The sequence below is a fragment of the Chenopodium album genome, chromosome 2 (assembly GCF_948465745.1).
Source record: "Chenopodium album chromosome 2, dcCheAlbu1.1, whole genome shotgun sequence".
Classification (NCBI taxonomy): domain Eukaryota; kingdom Viridiplantae; phylum Streptophyta; class Magnoliopsida; order Caryophyllales; family Amaranthaceae; genus Chenopodium; species Chenopodium album.
The window spans coordinates 74697400-74717185 of record NC_137835.1 but is presented as its reverse complement, the minus strand read 5'-3'; the positions used below and the strand labels follow the sequence as shown (position 1 = coordinate 74717185).

Genomic DNA, 19786 nt, shown 5'->3' with positions numbered 1-19786 from the left:
CTTTGATATCTTTGCAAATTCGGTCCAAATTTCGAACAACCATAGAAGGAAATGGCGAAATGGACTTGGTAATTTAAAAATACAACAAAATACCAACTTCATCATCATTTCATCAAATACTATTGAATTTAACTGTTAATGGCGGCGTTGTTGGATTTGAACATCGCGATTCCGGACTGCAATGATGGTGAAATCTCAATTCTACACTTGATGGTATTTTTTATGGTGTTCTTTCAAATACCAACAGTCCTTGATGGTATTTGGTGTTGTTCTTGTTCTATCTTTTGCTGTTGATGGTACTTTTTACGATACCAACAACTTCTTGATGATATTTTTTTATTTACCAACAATCCTTGTTGGTATTCTCCAACAATTTTTGATGGCATTCTTTTAGATACTAACAACCCTTGATGGTATTCCTTTTTTCAATTTGCCATTGATGGTATTCTTTAGATATTAAGTATAATAACCTTTGATTTTGATTTGTTGGATATATAAATTAGGGAACCTCTGTTTATTCGTCAATACTCAATAGCAATGTTGTAATTAATGTGGTAATTTGCTATGTTCTTCAATTACCCATAAAATTCTTACACTTGCATGGAGAAGAAAGACTTGTCCTTTTCAACTCATTTCCCCGGCCTTACTTTACGTCCTATTCTACTTTACTGTCTTTTTCCTTTTCATTTTTTTTTTCTAAGTGGATACACAGTAGAAGGATGATTATGCCCTTATTAGAGTCCAAGAGTTCCTCCTTCTGACTATTAAACTTTGGTTGCAATCTCTGAGATTACTATCTTTTACATGATAACATTGGATTTAATAACACTAATTGAGTTTGTACTATAAGTTGGATATGCTTTGCGTCATTGTTAATTTTACTGAATTTCGGTTCATAGAGCAACATAGGATTGTGGACTTGTGGTGGTGCAGCCATGCAGGTGGTCTGTTGGCTGAGTTTAGGCCCCTATTTTCTAAGAAGAAAAAATTGAAGCAAGCTAATAACGACTAAGAACTAAGAAATGAAAAGGGTTGCTTTCAGCCAATATTAGTCCACTTTACAAAAGTCATATCAATTGGTTTTGATTTAGTTAAAAAAAAAAAAAAAAAAAAAAAAGGCTTCAATCCGTAAAATTAAATTGGCAAAAGTTAGTATCTCCATATTGTAAAAAGTACAATTGAATTACTAAAAATCACTCTAGATCATGTAAAAGTATGTCAATTTGTAAAAATAGATCAATTATGATTGTACAACCAAGCCAAATTTTTAATGTTACTTGTTTTTTTGGAAGAGGTTTAGGGCATGTTCTCATTGACTGAACTGGATTGAAAGTGAAATGAACTGAATTGAACTGAACTGAACTTAACTTATTAGATCTGAATTGAACTGAACTTATTAGATCTGAACTGAACGGAATTGAATATCTTATGAGAGAAGGAAATTAGGAGATGAATTGAACATAAATGAAAATAACCTGATGAGAACAAGGCCTTAAGCACGGCAAATGAGTAAAGAAAACGAGTGAGGTTATATCATGTACATTGTACAACATAGAACTAATTATATAATGAATATCATAAAGTTAGCAAAATTCGTTTTTATAATTTTTTTTATTTGACAAATTCTTTAATATTTTTAAGACGTTTATTGAATAGGTTGGTGAAATATTTAGGTTTGGGTGCTGATAAAATGTACTTTAAATCTTGCATTTATATGTTTTTCTATTTTGAGCTTTACAATTGTTAGGCCTACCGTCTATCCGAAATAAAAATTGTAAAACAATAACATTATATTACAAGATTTGATTCCTTGGACAAGATTTGCATAAAAGTATAATACCAAAAACAAAACAAAAAATCAAATAATTCATCCTACCCACTACTCAAAATTGTTAGGCCAAATTCACAAACGAAAAGATTAAAAAATATATATATGAAGTATGTCAACTTCCATGTATTAACAACATACATATAGGAGTAATAGGACTAAACCAACATTATACTTTTTCATTGAGATTCGTTAATCAAGTTAAAGTGTTACGCATCTATCAAATAATATTTAATAAGATTCCTATACAGTTGAAATTCTCTGGCGGGTTTTGATAATTAGTCGAGTTATGTTTTTAAATCATATTTTTTCATAATAAAAAATAAAGAAATTTTTAGTTTAGAATCAATTTTTACTTATTGAAATTATCTTTTACTATATTCAAGTAATAATTTTAGGTTTCCTTCTGTTTTTTTCTATTAGTGGTGTGTGCGGTCTTTGGGTCTTTTTTTTCTTTGTTTGTGTGTGTGGTTTATTCGGGTTTGTTATTTTTTCTTTTTGTGTGGTGCGTTTGTGCGCTATGGGGAGTGCAGATCGGTGTGCCGATCTTCTGGTGCAGGATTTGAGCCGGGTTTTTTTGGCTTTGGGGCTTTGGTTTGATCTTCTTTTGGTTTGGGCTGAAGGGTTATGCTTCCAAGCCGATATCCGTGTTTGATCAGAAATAGTTTTGTCAATGATAAATTGTACAACACCAAATTTGAATTCAGGTCGAGGAGTACAGGCTTCTGAGTCAATTAAAGTTCACGTCAGAAACTACAACTTATTGCCAGACCCCCTTGCAAGAGGCTGCATAGGACATCGTTATATGAGACAAGGGTATTTCAGGAAGTCGATTTGCGCGTGCAATTGTAGTTTATTTTATTTCGAACTTGTAATTGGTTCAATTGTCTTAGTAATGTTCGATTACGATTTCTTATGTAAGTGCCGTATGGCTTATTATTAATGAATTTTAATCTTCCTCCTCAAAAAAAAAAAAAAATATTCAAGTAATAATTTTGTATTTTAATGATTTCCTAGTGCCCTTAGTAGTTGTTTTATAAGGTTACTTTCGTTGATTAAAACTTATTTTCATTACATAAAATAATTTCACTATATTATACTTCCTTCGTTTCTTTTTAGTTGACATGCTTCTTTAGTCACTATTGTCAATGCGCAATTTTTAGGCATGTTCTGATTTACCAAACTGAGTTGAACTGAATTGTTTATGAGAAAAGGAAATTAGGAACTGAAGTAGTCTAAACTAAACTGATTGGAACTAAACTGAACTGAAATTAAGCTGAAGAGAACATGCCCTTAACCATTATATCTGTAATTACCCATAAGCAAAAATTATTAAAATTTGATATATTAAAAATATATATCGTGACGAATCTAATAAGATCTCACATAGTCACATGAATATATTTTTCACTGCGTATAAAGTATAAAACACAGTTAAAGGAGATGTATAAATAGTGCTAAAATCAAAACGTGTCAATAGGGATGTCAGTGGGGCGGGTCAAGTAGGAGACCCGCCACATCCCCGCCCCAGTAGGGCGGGGATGGTCGGATGGGTCTTGGTTTGGTGGATGGTGGGACGGGGATGGGGATAAAAATCATACCCACCGTGGGTGATGGGGCGAGGGTGGATTTTACATTGTACCCAAAAATCATACCCACCATGGGTGATGGGCGGGGGTGGATTTTACATTGTACCCGTCCCATCCCCGCCCCGCTCCACCCGCCCCACTTCGTACCCGCCTTATCCCCACCTCACACCCACTTCTATATATTTTATAAAACAAAATTATATACTTTTATACTATTTTATATATAAAAAAAATATGTAAAGTAAAATAGTAGATATAATAATTTGTAATACACTAATTTTATAACTAAAAAAAGTGCGTAATAATAATAATAATAATTTTATTTGTTGTAATTTATACGTAGTATTAAATATGTTGGATTGTGTATTGGGAGGTGGAGATTAGGCGGGTCTTAGGTCGGTAGGGATTAAGTGGGGATGGATATCCAAGTGGGGGTGGGGTGAGGATGGTTTTGGAATTGTACTCGCCGGAGCGGGGATGGGGATGAATTTTGGACCCACCGTGGGGGTGGGAACAAGGATGGGGATGAAAATTTTAGATGGGGATGGGAAGGCCAACATCCGCCCCGACCCGCCCCATTGACATCTCTACGTGTCAACTAAAAAATAAAAAACGGAGGTAGTAACCTTTTTTTTCGAGAAAAGGTAGTAACTTCCTTTCAATGAAAAATGTGAATATTATTTTTGTAAGGTGAATATGGCCTAATAAGTATTCTCCTTAATTTTTTTTATTTTTTTTTATTTTTTTTTGAGAATTTGCCTTTTTCTTATTGCAAAGAAACTTATTATTGCTAAAAAAATCAAATATGTTAACTTAATTCTGCTTAAATCTTATTCTCTACACCTTCAAACAATATTCAAGAAAAATTATTTAAGCTTAGAAAATATAACTATATTTTAGAGAAAATATGTTAAGTTTAACAAAAATAAGCTAAATTTAGTAAATAAAGTTATCATCTTATAAAAATCAATAGATTCAAAGAAAAACATATGATACTATGTAGTGAATAAAAAAAAAAAACAAAAATAAGTTATATTCAGCGAATTTAGTTTTAGCAAAAATCTAAATAAAGTATATATAAAACACATTTAAAGGGGAGTAAGATATATGGATTTTTAACGAATGAAATTATTTCTTGCAATGGTCAATTATTTTATCTTCTCTTTCTCATATATTTAAGTTGAATAAAAATATTTGATTATTCATTAAAATTAAAGGAAGGTAGAAGCTTTAAAATTATGGTATATAATATGAAATGTATATTTAAATTCTAACTAAGAAGTGGTGGAACATGAATAATGGATTTTCTGGCCGTTTTTAATACGCGTCGCTTTTGCCGGGGAGTATAAAATCGTAACTAGTCTTGAGACCATCTAATATTAATTGATTTTTAGGCCGAACCAAAATAATACTCCACTAAAAAGGAAATTTTAGATTGCCTAAAATGAAAAAATAGAATCGGACCAGGACGAATCGACCTTGGATTTTGGGCTCAAAATTTTTGCCTTGCCCCAAACAATTTTCAGATTGGGTTAGCTAGCAGGTCAGTTTTGATAAACTCTTTGTTAACTTACATATCATATCTAAATTTATTTACAATTTGGAAAAAGGCGCATGATGAATTTTAATGTAAATGATTATTGCGTAAGTTATTCATTTTTATTTTTCCCTTTCTCTTATGTAAGCTCAAGAAATAATTGTCATTTGTCAATGAGAAGGGTAAGAACTCTGTAATTAGGTTATGTAAAATAGTTAAATATCAACTAAAGAAATTGTTGAAAAATGAATGGATGTTATGGAGCTGCCGTAAATTTTCACCTTTTTAGACAAAAAATAATTCAAATAAAAGGAGATAATTTTGTTTGGTTAGTATATTGAAAATAAAGTAATAAGTTATACGTAGTGTATAAATTCTCAATTTACGTGCTAAGTGACATGCCAAATTAAAGTATTTAAGCTACGGCTTGTTGATAGCTCTGAAATTAAAGTATGAATAAAACTAAAAATCCATACGTTTTATTAATTGCAATGGTCATTTTTTAATCTTTCTTTCTCACGTAAAAGAGGGTAAATGCAATAATAACCTTGCCATGCCACATTAACTTTTAAGCTGATTGTCATTTTAGCTAGTTTAAACTTCAATGGCTAGCTAATTAACTCAGAGTTGATAAAAACTAGCATGGCCCGTTGGCCCGACCTGATTTTGGGCAGGTTTGAGAAGCATTTCTCTGTCCAAAATCAGGTCGGGCCCAGCTCGGCCCGATTTTAAATTTTTTTAGACGGCCTTTGGAATACATTTTTACGCTATTTTAGTTCCTTTTTTGGTCCATCCAGAAAAGCCCACACGACCCGGCCATTTTGGGCAGGTTTTGGCATGGAAAATTTGGCCCAAAGCTAGGCCTGACTCAAGAAATGGACAAATTTTTTATGCCATGGTACGGCCTGCCCATTGATTAGGTTGAAAAAGTGAGAAGATTATTTTGAAACAAAAGGAGTTTATTTATCTGCTCAGTTTTTTGTTTGTTCTAGTTGCTTTTTGCACATTTACCAACAATGCAATATGTATTATAAAATATGAAAACTACTCATCTAAAAGTCATTGAAAAATCTAAAAAGAACCTATATGATCAATTTTTAAACAGAAAAACATTTAAAACCGAGGAGCTAATAATGATATTTTATATAAATTTAACATTGTCCATGTCCAAATATTATCTTGATAAGCAAGTAGGCCAAGATTCAATTGATGACCCTATTTTATAAACATTAAAAAAATATCATTTGATGATGTTACATTTACTGTACTCATTCAATATAGAATTGGATGTCATAATCATAAAATATCAACTAGTACTAATTATTATATTTTCACAAGAGATTTCCATCAATTGGTACTCAATTTTCCTTTTCTTTTTTACCAGATTTTTATTTTTTTCTAAATTAAAAAATATTGTTTTTTTCCCATGAAATTATTGGGTCACTTTTTAATGAAAGAAGCAACAAACTTTTCAAGATACTTTCAAAATTAAAAATAAAATAAATAAATAAATTTTTACAAGAAGGCACAAAATTCGTCTGGTTTAATTTATGGCAATCAATTTTCTCAAACATCTGCTCACTCATCAATGGCGCCTACTGTAACTCCCCTCATTCTCTCTCTAAAAACTCTCGATTTCTCTCTCTAAAACCCACAAATTCCCTTTCTCCCCTAAAAAAATCCATGCAAAATTCTCAAAAATAAAAACCCCAACTTTTTTTAAGTGAATTTCCTGAATTTTCAGTGAAATTTCTGAAATTAAAATAGTGAAAAATGAGAGGAAGAAGGCATGCGATGAGCTGGAGAAAAGTGGCGCAGTCTTCACAAGGGTTGGCTGCGCATGGCTTGCTTTTCACTTTCACCCTTTTGCTTGTTCTCAAGCTTGATCACCCTTCCTCTTTTTCTTGGTGGTTCGTTTTTTTTTTTTTTTTTTTTTTTTTTTTTGTTTGTTTAATTTTATGTTTTTACCACTTTTATGATATGATAATTGGGAAAGTTTGTATTTTTTTTGGTTTAATTGTTTGCAATAGTATTTTTTTTAGACTATAAGATGTCAATTTGCAATCATGCTTTGATTTTTGTGGGGTTTTCTTGTTCAATATGTAATTGAACCAATCATTTTTGTTTGAATTTTGCTGTTTTTTCCCTGAATTGGGTATTTTCTGTTGTTTAGAATGCTTTATAGTATGATGAATCCAAATGGGATTTTTGAATTTCCATTTAAAGGGTTTGAATTTTTGGTATAAGTTTTATTCAGGTAGCTTTATTTATGATGTCATACTTGTCAAGTTGTCAAAGAATTTTGTGGGTCTGCAGAAAGTTGGCAACTTGAAACAAAATAATGTTTGAATTTTGCCAAATTTAGAGAATCCTTCATTATGAGACAAGGAATTGATTTCTATTGTTGTGGAGTGTGGACAGAAGTCTTAGAGTTGACCACAGTTTCTACATTTGTTTTCCTTCGCTTATAATTGCACTAGGTTGGGAGGGTGAAAAGGGGTTGGTGCTGGTGGCGGCCAAGTTTTTCTTTAGTTGATGTTAAAAATTTCTTGGCATCACTTATTTTGTGTGGTCGATTGGTCGAACATTGAAGACGGGTACATACTCGATAGTAATATGAAAAAATTGTTTGAGGAATGAGTATTAATTGTTTTTTGACTGAATTCCTTGCATGTATGAATGTATTGCTTATACTTTTTTAAGTTGACTTGAAGGAAAGATGGGAACTTGTCCAAGTGATTTTTCTAGTAATTGAAATAGGGGAATCAAATGGTTGTGAATTTCTAGATAGGCTACAAACAAGTAGCTCAATGTCCTCAGATATAACATTTTTTCATCATTGAAGTATTCTACTGGTTTGCACTTTTGAATCGTGTGTTTGGGTTCAAAAGCAGGATAGAGATATCATGGATTCATGAGGTACATACCAGAAAAATCTAAAGTTGAAGCCTTGAAGGTTTGGTCTTCATTGTTATAACTAAATTAGGAGAACAGCCAAAAGAAATCAGATCTCTTTTCAGAGGATAGGTAGATTACAGAAACCTCTTTAGGTGGTGCTATATAAGTTTTGAGACCGTCATGCTCCTCTTTAAAGAAATTAGATCTCAGTTGCATTAACACATTGCAACTGCATTGTAAAGGTTTAGAGTGTACTGTAATTGTGATTATATTAGGCCGCGACAGCTGCAAATCATCTGTAATTTCAAAAGCAGTTCCGCAACATCTGAACTATATAACCTTGTAGTAAAGATTTTGCATTATCAGAGTATGGTAAGCAATCAATGATAAAGACAAAAAAATAGAAGAGAAATGGGCTTTTGGCCTACCTCCCTAGTATAAGGAAATAACTGAAGTTATACTCATTGCTCAAAATTGCAATGCATGCTGCATGTAAGAGTGCTACTTTGCTTTTGTTGATTTTAAGAATGATGAGATTCTAGTTCTCATGATCTTAGGTCTTATAGAGGCCAAATTACTTTGTTTGGATATGAAAGGCATTGTAATAGTGTAGATAGTAAAGGCAGAAGACATCAGTGGTAGTGGAGTCACATAAGGTAGGCTAACAACATGTCATATCATTTGAGCTGAAAATTATTTATACATGATTTTCTTCTATTTATGATGAGGTATTAGGATTTTGTAAGAATGTCATATGGTTTGTATCAAGGGCACCCTTTCTCCTATGACTCTTGTGGGGTAGGGTTTTATTCCTCGCAAATTTCCTGTGAACTTGCCCTTTTGTGAGTACAATGATTTAGGATTTACTAGGAGAGGAAAGTGATGTCAATTTTATCTTTGTTCTTTAAGTTGTTTCATTCATAGGCTTAGCTGCATTTACGTATTTTTGAATTCTAAATATGTGAGCACTATGTTGCAGGACTGTCTTTTTGCCCATATGGCTGTTCCATGCTGTTGTTGCCCGTGGAAGGTTCTCTTTACCTGCCCCTTCAGTTCCACATGATCGTCATGTATATAATAACTCCCAATTCTCAAGATTCAAATACTTTGAAAAGCTGCTGGTGCTTTCATTTTCTATGAAATTGATGCTTATGTTAACATATAGCTAATGTATGCCTTTCAATAACAGTGGGCACCTTGTCATGCTGTTGTGGCCGCACCATTGATCATTGCATTTGAATTGCTCCTATGCGTATATCTTGAGAGCCTTTCTGGTATGTTTGTTAGCATCAATTTTGCTGTGTCTTTGCATTATTTTGATTATTTTCTTTCAAAGGAAGGAGGTTTATAGCACGACATGTCATACGTAGGTGTTATTGTGTAGGCAGTTAGTTTGATCTATTTTTTTTTTTATTTTTGTTTTTATTTTTTCTATTAGATTGCAGTTATCACCAATGGTTGGTAATGTAGTATTTACACTATTTAGTACCTCAACTAATTTAGGGATTTTGCTTGTAACTCTTTATATTGACTCCGTGACAGTTAATGGTGCTGCTGCTGTGAGCCTGAAGATTGTTTTCTTTCCTTTGTTGGCTTTTGAAACAATTATTCTAATTGACAATTTCAGGTATTTACTCTAATAATCCCTACCTTTTAAATGTATGAGAAAACACTTATGAATAGTTTGAGGACAATTATATCCTTAATATGTTTGTTTATCTATGTGCCCCTATTATGTTAATTGTATCTAAGTTTTTCCTTGTGTGATTAACTCTTATAAATAGTGTTTAGACAATTATACCCTCTAAAATGTTTATGTACTTATTTGCTCTCATTAAATGTTTCTTACCTTTTTTTGGAACTCATAAGAACAGTATGCGAACATTTATACCCCTAAAAATATTTGTTTACATATTTTTTTCCCTCATTAATGTTGTCAACGAAAGGGCTCTCTAAGCATGGCTAGCTATGACGAAAGCATCGCGTGCGTTAGCCACCCTAGTATTAGAAGTTTTACATGTCACCACTTCTGGCATCTAAAAACTTTAAGGTCTAAATCACTTATTATTCTAGGTCATGTGTTTTTCAACAATATTAAGCCCATCTAAGCAAAATCTATGCTGGCAAAAACAGTTATCATGTTTGAAAATAATTTGCTTATTGCTGATGAGGGGGTATGACTATGTAAGGATCTGTTTTGAGGGACTTGTCAACTGTAAGGAGCAGCTTTTATGGAAGAGTTGAGAAGAATTCTTTATAGCAGTTTAATATATCTTCTACATAGATCTCGATGTGAAAATGGTATTTGAATTGTTTATGTATAGGTGTCTATGATACATCTTTGGAGAAAGGAGTATTGGATAAAGATTCTGAATTCTGAAATGTCTGCTCCTTATTTCAACTGATGTATGTTGATGGCTGAGATACCACTCAACATTGTAGTAAATCTGTCTGTTGTCTTTAACAATATTATGTGCCAGTTGTCTTCAACCTGAACACTGATTACCTTGAGTTGATTCATGGTGCCTCATACCTAGTTTTGATATTGTATTTACTTTGAACATAGTACATATTAATATTGCTCCTGTCACATAATAAGAGACAAGGAGGGCTTTACTACCATTCATGGAAAAAGATGAAAAATAACTTAATGATTATGATGTCATAATGATTCAGTTGTTTCTGGAGCTGAATTTTTCTTACCTTGGTCTCTAAGAAGTCGTTCTAACTTCCCTAAGATGCACCTAGTTGATTTATTTCTGTACTTGTGATAAAAAAGCAAAATAATTACTTGCCTTTATTGGATTGTAGTGTATTTTCTTTTCTTTTTATTGATCTTTTACATCTTGAATAAGAATCACTTAATACCACTTAAATATTTGGCTAATGTGTATAGACAGTCTGATTGCTCCTTATGCTTATGTACTTTTGTTGTTGACTATTCCACATTTCCACCTGATGCATTATATCTGAGGTGTGAAAGGGTTTTTACAGAATGTGCAGGGCTTTAATGCCAGTAGATGACGAAAGCTTAAATGACGACGCAATATGGGAGACACTTCCAGTAAGTTTTGTTCTCTCTGTACCAAATTTTCAACATCTCCTTGGGCAATGGACATATAATCTTTTAATGTAGCTATTTTGGTTATATTCGACAAGCTTTCTGACTTGCCCTTTATGCCAAGGAAACTAATTATGGGACATCCTGAACAAAGTATTTGAACAATATCTAGGAATGGCAAAAGCATAATTGTTACTAGAACATTAGTAAGCAGGATTTTGGGAAATCTTTCGACGAAAATCCTAACTTATTTAGAACAAAGGTAGTAATAAACATCAGTTTTAAATTTTAAAACAATTTGTTATCACCTGTATAGCCCAACATTAGTTGATCTAAGTTGAATTGGTGGTCTTACAGTTGATTCAATTTCTCCTAACCATGAGATAGGATTTGCTGTATATAGATTTAGTTCTAATGATTTTTCAAGTGATATTGATTATCGAAAAATATTAGATCCTTTTTCTTTGCTTCTTAGTTGCTTAACGGTTCGACCTTAATATTTTGTGTGCAGCATTTCTGGGTTGCTATCTCCATGGTTTTCTTTCTTGCTGCAACATTTTTCACCGCCTTAAAAATATCTGGTACAATCTTTCTCCCTGCCCTTTTCTAATATTCTCTAACTGATATTCATATGAACTAAAAACATTGTAGTTACTACTTTGCCTAGGCTATATTTTAGTTTGTGCATCTAAGCTTTTCTGAAAATTTCAGTAGCCTTCAAAAGCAATAAGTTATGAGATGAACTCTCCTAGTTTGGGGAATGCAGTTATATATATGACAATAGGTCTATATGTGAGAACTCAACGTATATGAGAACTGATCTAAAATTTTAAACATATGAGTAAAAATTTAGAACATTTGAGTAAATATTTAGAACATATGATTTTAAATTTAGTACGTGTGAGTAAAAATTTTAAAAACCTGATTAAATTTAGAACGTATGAATAAAACTTAGAATATCTGATTTAGGACTCAAAACAATAGAGTAAAAATTAAGAACACTTGATTTAAAGTTTAGAACATAGATTGTTCTCACATATGAAAGAGTTCTCACATAAAGAAGGGGTTCTCATGAGAGCCTTCCCCTATTTATATATATTTTTTTGAAGGAAATCATTCAATGGGTGATAAACTAATAGCCAATAGGGTCTTCATTGATGAGGTGGTGCTTGATAGACAATAAAGTAATGGGGGTAAATCAATTACCCTAGGGTAGGGGTTGGTAATTATTGCCCTCATTTGTCGGTAATATATACTACCTTGCCTCTCTCCTAATTTTTCTTTCACGAAATACTTGCAACCATCACCTTCTACACCCTTCCACAATGTAATACTCAATTCTTATTACCCCATTGATTGATTTCCTCCATTCCAATCATACGGTTTATGAAGAAGGGAAGAATCAAGTTGGTGTACTTGATTCTGTCTTTGACTTGATAGTTGCTGTTCAATTGATATCAAAGTCAATTTTATTTTTGACTCTGATGATATTCAATTTTTATCAATTTAGTGCACTTGGTTTTTGGTTCTAATACAAGCTCAAAGCCAAAGCCAAAGCCAAGTCTTTTCAAAAACATTTGACGTAGCATGCAATTTAAGCACCTTCTTTGTTACTTTTATCTTTTCTAGTGTATAAGTTGGCTTGAATATGCCTAGTAGGTAGTTAACGAGCTGAACCAAGACTGAACCTAGAAAATTGAGCACTATTCGAGGTTTATGAGGCTGACCTTGCCTCGAAGCTGGGTTTGAAGCTCATATACTCGATTTGGTGCTCGAAGCCTAACTGCTATTGGTTATAAAATTTGCTGGTTTATTGTAGCACTCAAGGCCTAACTGTATATAGTTAATTTTATGGTAATTTTTTAAAAAAAAAAATAAAAAAATGAGTTTGCTCACAAGGTTTGAAGCCGAGTATAGATCAAGCTTGTCTCATTAAGATCCCGAGTCGAGCCAGCTCAAACTGAAATTTTACCAAAGCCAAACCTCGTGTAGTTCACGAACAGGCTGGACTCCTTGATATCTTATAGAACTGTGTTACCTTGTACTACTTTACCATTGTTTTTGGACAAGCCATTCAGCCTATTTTGTTATTAACAGTATGTCTGGTTGACAGGATTTGATGAGAAAGGAAATCAAGTAAAAGATAAAAAGAGCCCAGGTTTGCTTTTAATCTATGTATAGAATTTGAATATAAAGGAGATAAGGCAAATCAACAATTCTTGAACAGAAAGAAGCTAATCAGTATATTTCCCTTTCATTTCTTTAATATTAGCTTAAAGACAAATAATGTCTCTCAATTCTACATTTCTGTTCAATGGACTAAATGACGATATTGCTAGTTTCCTCCTTTATACTAGTACATTTTTTTTACTTCACCTCTCATCCCATTCGTATTTTCTGCCTTCCTCTCCAATTACCTAAGACAATTAATATCTTGTATTTATCCATGTCAATTGTATATAAAGAATGACAAAAAATTATCTTGGACTGAACAATAATATGCTAGGTTGTGTTGCTTGGCAGACTTGCCGTGACTATTAGGTAATTTTTACAGGGTTGGAAAAGAATATAATCATTTGGACAAAACGCATTTGAAATTTTCTTTGGTAAACCGTAATTAACCGCAAGGTGTTATTTTTTATCTAGTTTGTGGTGGAGTTTAATTATCTTTGTTGTCTAGATAGTAACTGTCTGACAGATTGCAGATTTTTATGGCATGCCTTTCTCACTCTTTCTAGTTCTCATAACGGTATTTTCTTCCATGTTACAAATGTTTTTGCTTGCTCACCACTTGCCTAGGTTATTGATTTGCATGGGGACATTTATGTGCAATTACTGTATGAATTCAAATGTTGTCCTGCTTGAAAATATGTACTCAATTTGCTTTTAGTTTCCATCATGTTTTGAATCTTTTGATTTCCGTCTGCAGTATGAATTACTTAGTTCTTCATATTTATGTCTTAATATCTCTTAATTCTTTCAAATTAAATTCTTGCAGGTGACATTGGTTCACTGGGATGGTGGGACTTATTTATCAATTTTGGGTAAAGTTTTTCTGCTCTCACGGTCGATCTTTTTGAATGAGCCAAACCCTTCCCCCCCCTTTTCACCGAAAGCTCTAACAAGAGGTTATTGAAGTTGGCCCTGTCCACTTTTGGGTCAGGTTCTTGCCAAGGGTTTCCTGTCTGACCTGATGCTGTTATTATTGAGCATTCTAACCCAGTGTATAAGAAAGTGTGCCTAGGTGCTGAGGTGCAAGCGCAAGGCGACCTGGGCCATTGGCTAGGTGGGGCGCTTTGATGAGGTTCACTGAGGTGCAGCTGGAAGCAAATTTTTTTTTTTTTTTTTTTTTTTTTTTTTTTTTTTTTTGTGATTTTTTTTCAAGTGCGCCTCAGTGAGATGTACTGAAAATCCTTATCACCTTGGCGCGCCTTGAGCCTTATACATTGTTCTAGCCTTTGAAACCATGGGGGGCTGATCTTGGCCCATCCTGATGCATCAGGTCGTTTATTAGATTGGTGGCCCAGCCTGTATTTAACATTTTAATTACTTCTATTTTTCTTTCTACAAAAATTTTCCTATGATGATTAATTTTGGTTTCTCATTTTGTTATTTATGTTGCTACTTTTTTTGCGCAGTATTGCCGAGTGTTTTGCCTTTCTTGTTTGTACAAAATGGTCCAATCCTATGATACATACGAATTCATGCCCCATGGAGAATACTGCATCTGTATGTCCAGATCAGGATCAAAATCAGGAGAGCCTGTGTGGTTTGCCCGATATTGGTGGCCATTTTATGAAAATACCAATTATTGCTTTCCAAGTCCTCCTTTGCATGCGCTTAGAGGTAAACTTCTTTATGATTTGTTGTCTTTCTTGCTTGTGTAATTAAATAAACAACCTACTAATTTTTGGCACCTTGGCTTACGTATTAAACAATGTAATTTAGTTATTTTAAATTTTTAATTTTTAATTTTGCAGGGAACTCCTAGTGGTGCTAAAAATATCCCTTTTCCAGTTCTTTTTTCTCCGTTGTTCCTTTTACAAGGTGTTGGGGTTTTATTTGCTATGTCAAGACTGGTAGAGAAAATCTATCTCTTGCTGCGTAGTGATGCTGGGCAAGGGCCATATCTTAATTTGTCTGCAAAACTTGGTGATTGTCTTGCATTTATGCATCATGGCTCAAGGTGATGATAATTCTAATATAGTGCTCATTGTATCTGGTTACTGAACAATCATGCATATCTGGAAAATGAATTTTAATCTCTTTCTGCCATTTTGGTTGTAAAATAGGCTAATTGGCTGGTGGTCCATTGATGAGGGAAGTCATGAAGAACGGGCAAAACTTTTGCTTGAAGGGGCCTCTGGGTTAGTACCTTTCCTCCAATATATTGATGCAATGTGCTATTATTTTCCACTTGTTTGTTTTGTACACTTCATTTATCCTAACATATTAGACAGTTACACAGTCCTACTACTTCAGGATGTCTGGGAAAAAAAAATATCATTTTTTTAGAAGGCAATGCATAATGTATCATGCTTGTAATTTCAATAGTACCCCAATTAGTAGATCTTGATTTACCTTATTCGAAGCTTCAAATTGGCTTGACTGAGTGTACTGGATGTGGCGCATAAGACCTAAAACAGATTTTTTGCATTAATGTGTTGATTGGAAGGTGGCAATGTGGCATTCTGCTAGTAGAATCCAGGCTTTGGGCTAATTGTGGGATGCTTGAGCCACCTGGAAGATCTCAAAGCAGGAAGTTGAAGGCCTAGGTCCAAGCGGTGTGCGTTCTAGGCTTTTTTATGTGATAATGAAGGGAAATGGATAGTTCTACGGGTATTGTTTAATTTAATTGGATGGTACGATGTAACTATTGTTTCCATATGGTGTTCAATGAACAGATTGCCATATGAGATCATGTCATTTTATTTGAACATAAACTCGAAAGGAGCATCTGGGACTTGATTGTAGCTACTTCCAAAAATTTATGTTGATGCTTTACCTTGATTGGAGTACCCAAGTCTCACATTGCTCCTGTATCTAAATAACTTTCGCATCCAATCTTTAGGCTAAAATTTTGAAGTGTCTTACGTTCCATTTAAGTTGATTTTTAGTCGCTTCTCTTTTTGTGAAGAATATTTCCAAGGCTGCTGCCGCCGCTGTCCACAGGCATCAGAGGTTTGCTAGTTGCTACATTAATACATATAAATTCTGTATCAAATCCTCCATTCCATAGTGGATGTATTGGTGTATTGCCTTTTATTTGGGAGAGGGGTGGGGGTGCAAACAGTACCCATAGACTTGCGGATAGAGTCAAAAGGCCATTATCAATAAACTATAGCAGAAAATATAAAGATCAATTATTATGAGAATTTATTTTTTAAATAGTTTATTAGCTCTTCAATCAATCTTCTGTTTGTGTTGTTGTATTCAGGTACAATACCTTCTGCCAATTTCCACCTGAGATTGTGAAAAAAATGCCAAAGAAGGACTTGGCTGAGGAGGTGAGTTTTCTTTTAGGAAATGGACTGGCCATTTGACTTCAAAACTTTTGAGGAAACTGATGTGGATATATGACTTGATTTTATTTCTTCTGTTGAACTCGGTTATAATCTGGAATTCTGTTGTCTGTATTCAGGTTTGGAAATTGCAGGCAGCTCTGGTTCAGCAGACTGAAATAACCAAAAATAGCCAACAAGAGTATGAAAGATTACAAAATGTATGATTCTCAAGCTTATATGAGCTGTCTTTGTACATGCATGATACGTTTGTGTTTTTATGTTTGTTTCGTAGAAAATCAAATAATGGGTCGTGTTTGTTCCTATTATTGATGCTTGTTTGCTTACATATTAAGTGCTTTGGTTTGAATGCTTGAAATAGATGCCTTTGGTACTTGTAGCTGTCATTTGACATTATTTGGTTGATGATTATATCCTGGCCTGTGGACCAGGATGCGTGTGATATAATTAATGAGTCATGGCTTAATTGACTTGTATCCCATTTGAATAACCTGACCCATACTCGGAATTTAAAATGACCCAAATTTGACCCGACCCTGCTTGAAAAATAACGCTACTGAATATATGGTTAAATTGATATACTAAGCTAATTGACTGAAAGCCTGAATTTTACCCAACTTTAATGATCCCAAAATAAATCCAATCCAAGCAACCCATATGCCACCTTTCTAAGAGATTGTCTACTCTATCATGTTTACTGATGTTCAAATTAGGTTAAACAATGTTGATTTTGCATTTTGTTCAACCATTATATACTTATCTTGTGAATCTAATTTCTTTCTCAGCATTGATAGCATTGTTTTCTGTTTGAATCAGGACAAAGTTCTCTGCCGAATATGCTTTGAGGGAGATATTAGTATTGTTCTGCTCCCCTGTAGGCATCGGATCCTCTGCAGGTGTATATTCTTTGCTTATGCCATGTTCTTGCTCTCTATTTTTTTGCTCAAATCTTTCATTCATTTAATTGATTTCTTTTCCTTCCCTTCTCCCCCCTCTTTTTCCTGGTGCAGTGTCTGCAGCGACAAGTGCAAAAGATGTCCAGTTTGCCGAGTCATTGTTGATGACCGATTAGTTGTATATGATGTATAGTTGCAGCTTGCTATCGATGCTTTATCTATGACAAATTTGACATGTTTTAGGCAAAGAACAAGATAGTCTTTTTCTATTCTATTTTCATTTTTCAATCTTTCATACTAGTGACTGTAAAAATATGTCACTGATTAAGTTAAATTAGAGCAGCCTGTTGTAAGTGTTTTATACTCGGTGTTTTGCTTTCATTGATGTAAATATAACGGTAGCGAGGATCACAAGTTATTCACTGATCTTAAAGCTCTTTAAGGTGTTAATGTTAATACAACTAGGAGGATGTAATTCATCAAATGCTATTTGTTGTACGATGATTGATGATTCAAAAGAGGCGCAGTCAAAAATTATGGAGTACATAAGTAAGCACCTCATTAGGTACTTCAATCTTTATTAAAAAAAAAGGTACTGGGCTCACTGATCAAAAATCAGAACTAAATCTGAAACCCATAATTAAAAACCAAATCTGAAACCCATAACTAAAAACTAAATCTGAAACCCATAACTAAATTCCACCATTGAAACAAAATCCAAGATAAGGATTTTCACCTGAAGATAATGAGTCCGTTTGATGATATTTGACAAAAGAACTAATATGTATTTATGGAGGCGTGGATCCTGCAGGCAGATGCACTATCGAAACGACGCTTTAAAAAAAAAGGCGGAATGTACATCATGTTGTATCCTATAATCATAATGTACATTACTATAGAAAAGAACACAGTGTTTACTTCTAAAGTACGCGAGTTTTTTGTGCATCAGTTTTGTTAAAAAAGGAATACATAAGTAGTAATTATTCTTTTACCATTCATTAATTACAACACATTAAAAGTTCAGTTTCTCTCTATAAAAATTTCAAAGCCATTTAAGTTCCTCAAATCCTAAGCAAAACTTCAAAATTTTTGAAATGTTGAGTTTAAATTTGTTCAAGATGACGGACAAAAAATGAAAGGTAAGATAAGATTCGACATTCATACTTGTTTATTGTGAGTTGAAGTGTTTGTTTTTTTTTATAAATTTGGTTGAAAATTGTAATATTTGGTTATATATGTAACACCCCGACCCCAAACAAATTAAGGAGGGGCTTATTGCCATGAAATGCACATTAAGGGCCAACAACTGTCCTCACAAACCATCCCAAGACTACTCCCAGCCAAGCACGCTTAACTGTGGAGTATCTTAGCAAATGAGCTCCTTAAAAGGAAGATGCATCTTGTTGATATGAGTAGTATATCAAATCCTTTTAAAGCAATCATGAGGGGTATTACAAATATATATATATATATATATATATATATATATACATATATATATATATATACATATATATATATATACATATATATATATATACATATATATATATATACATATATATATATATACATATATATATATATACATATATATATATATACATATATATATATATACATATATATATATATATACATATATATATATATATATATATATATAATTTTTAAGAATTAATTTGTGATTTATGTGGTTTTGGTGTTGCAATGAGAAACAATATAAAGTTTTTGAAGAAGACTGACCTATTATTACATTTTGTAGAAAGCAAGCAAATAAACAAATTCAGAAAAAGTTGTAGATCAAAATAATACAATGTACATTAAAACATTATTTTTCATATTCTACAAAGCGGAATGAACATATTATAGAAATGTAATGAACATATATATAGTTACAATGAAAAGAACATCCTATTATAATGTAATGAACAAATATCTAGAGTGAAAAGAACATACTATTAAAATATAATAAACATATACCTAGAGTAAAAAGAACATGCTTATAAATAATGTTCTTTATCTCCATGTTGTTTGATTGTCAAAATGTCGTATTTATAATATTTACTCCGTAATACATTATATTATCATGTTCTTTATTAATATTACGGATGTTATTTAGATACATATATAAAGAACATAAACTGGATGGTTTTTTTTTGTTTTGTTTAGTGTTTTTTTTTTTAAAAAAAAATAGCTATATGTTCTTTACAAAACAACTACATGTGATGTTCTTTATAAAATAGCTATATGTACTTTACAAAACAACTATATGTTCATTACATTATAACTATATGTTCATTCCGCCTTTTTTAAAGAAAAATTCGGATGCACGGAGCATCATGCATCCGCCTTCAGGGCTAATAATGGAAAATAAAGATTTTTTTTAGGAACGGAAAATAAAGATTTGTGGGACCTGTATTTTAATAAATGTTGTTGACTTATTTACGAAAAT

The 19786-nt window shown here is 32.8% G+C and overlaps 1 protein-coding gene across 3 annotated transcripts; it reads left to right on the top strand.

Moving 5' to 3' along the window:
• The first annotated feature begins 6141 nt into the window (after positions 1-6141).
• On the top strand, positions 6142-17745 carry LOC145587591 (uncharacterized). Of its 3 annotated transcripts, XM_081644323.1 has the most exons (15): positions 6198-6864; positions 8832-8922; positions 9042-9126; positions 9395-9479; positions 10847-10916; positions 11425-11494; positions 13027-13071; positions 13912-13957; positions 14552-14759; positions 14894-15099; positions 15206-15280; positions 16351-16420; positions 16555-16635; positions 17252-17331; positions 17446-17745. In XM_081644323.1, the coding sequence occupies exons 1-15, from the start codon at positions 6728-6730 to the stop codon at positions 17522-17524; spliced, it is 1428 nt and encodes a 475-aa protein (XP_081500449.1). In that variant the 5' UTR covers positions 6198-6727; the 3' UTR covers positions 17525-17745. The 3 variants fall into 3 exon arrangements, 2 of the variants coding, with proteins under 2 accessions (XP_081500449.1, XP_081500456.1); XR_014101322.1 differs by lacking the exons at positions 17252-17331; positions 17446-17745 and adding an exon at positions 15589-15697 and having other exon boundaries at positions 6142-6864; positions 16555-16636; XM_081644330.1 differs by lacking the exon at positions 13027-13071 and having other exon boundaries at positions 6202-6864.
• The last annotated feature ends 2041 nt before the right edge of the window (positions 17746-19786 follow it).

Excerpts from the sequence above, each read along its gene's own strand:
- LOC145587591 (XM_081644323.1), top strand. The coding sequence starts at position 6,728 with ATGAGAGGAAGAAGGCATGCGATGAGCTGGAGAAAAGTGGCGCAGTCT. Across the intron at positions 10,917-11,424 it reads CAATATGGGAGACACTTCCA|CATTTCTGGGTTGCTATCTC; the intron begins GTAAGTTTTGTT and ends TTTTGTGTGCAG. Across the intron at positions 14,760-14,893 it reads TCCTTTGCATGCGCTTAGAG|GGAACTCCTAGTGGTGCTAA; the intron begins GTAAACTTCTTT and ends TTAATTTTGCAG.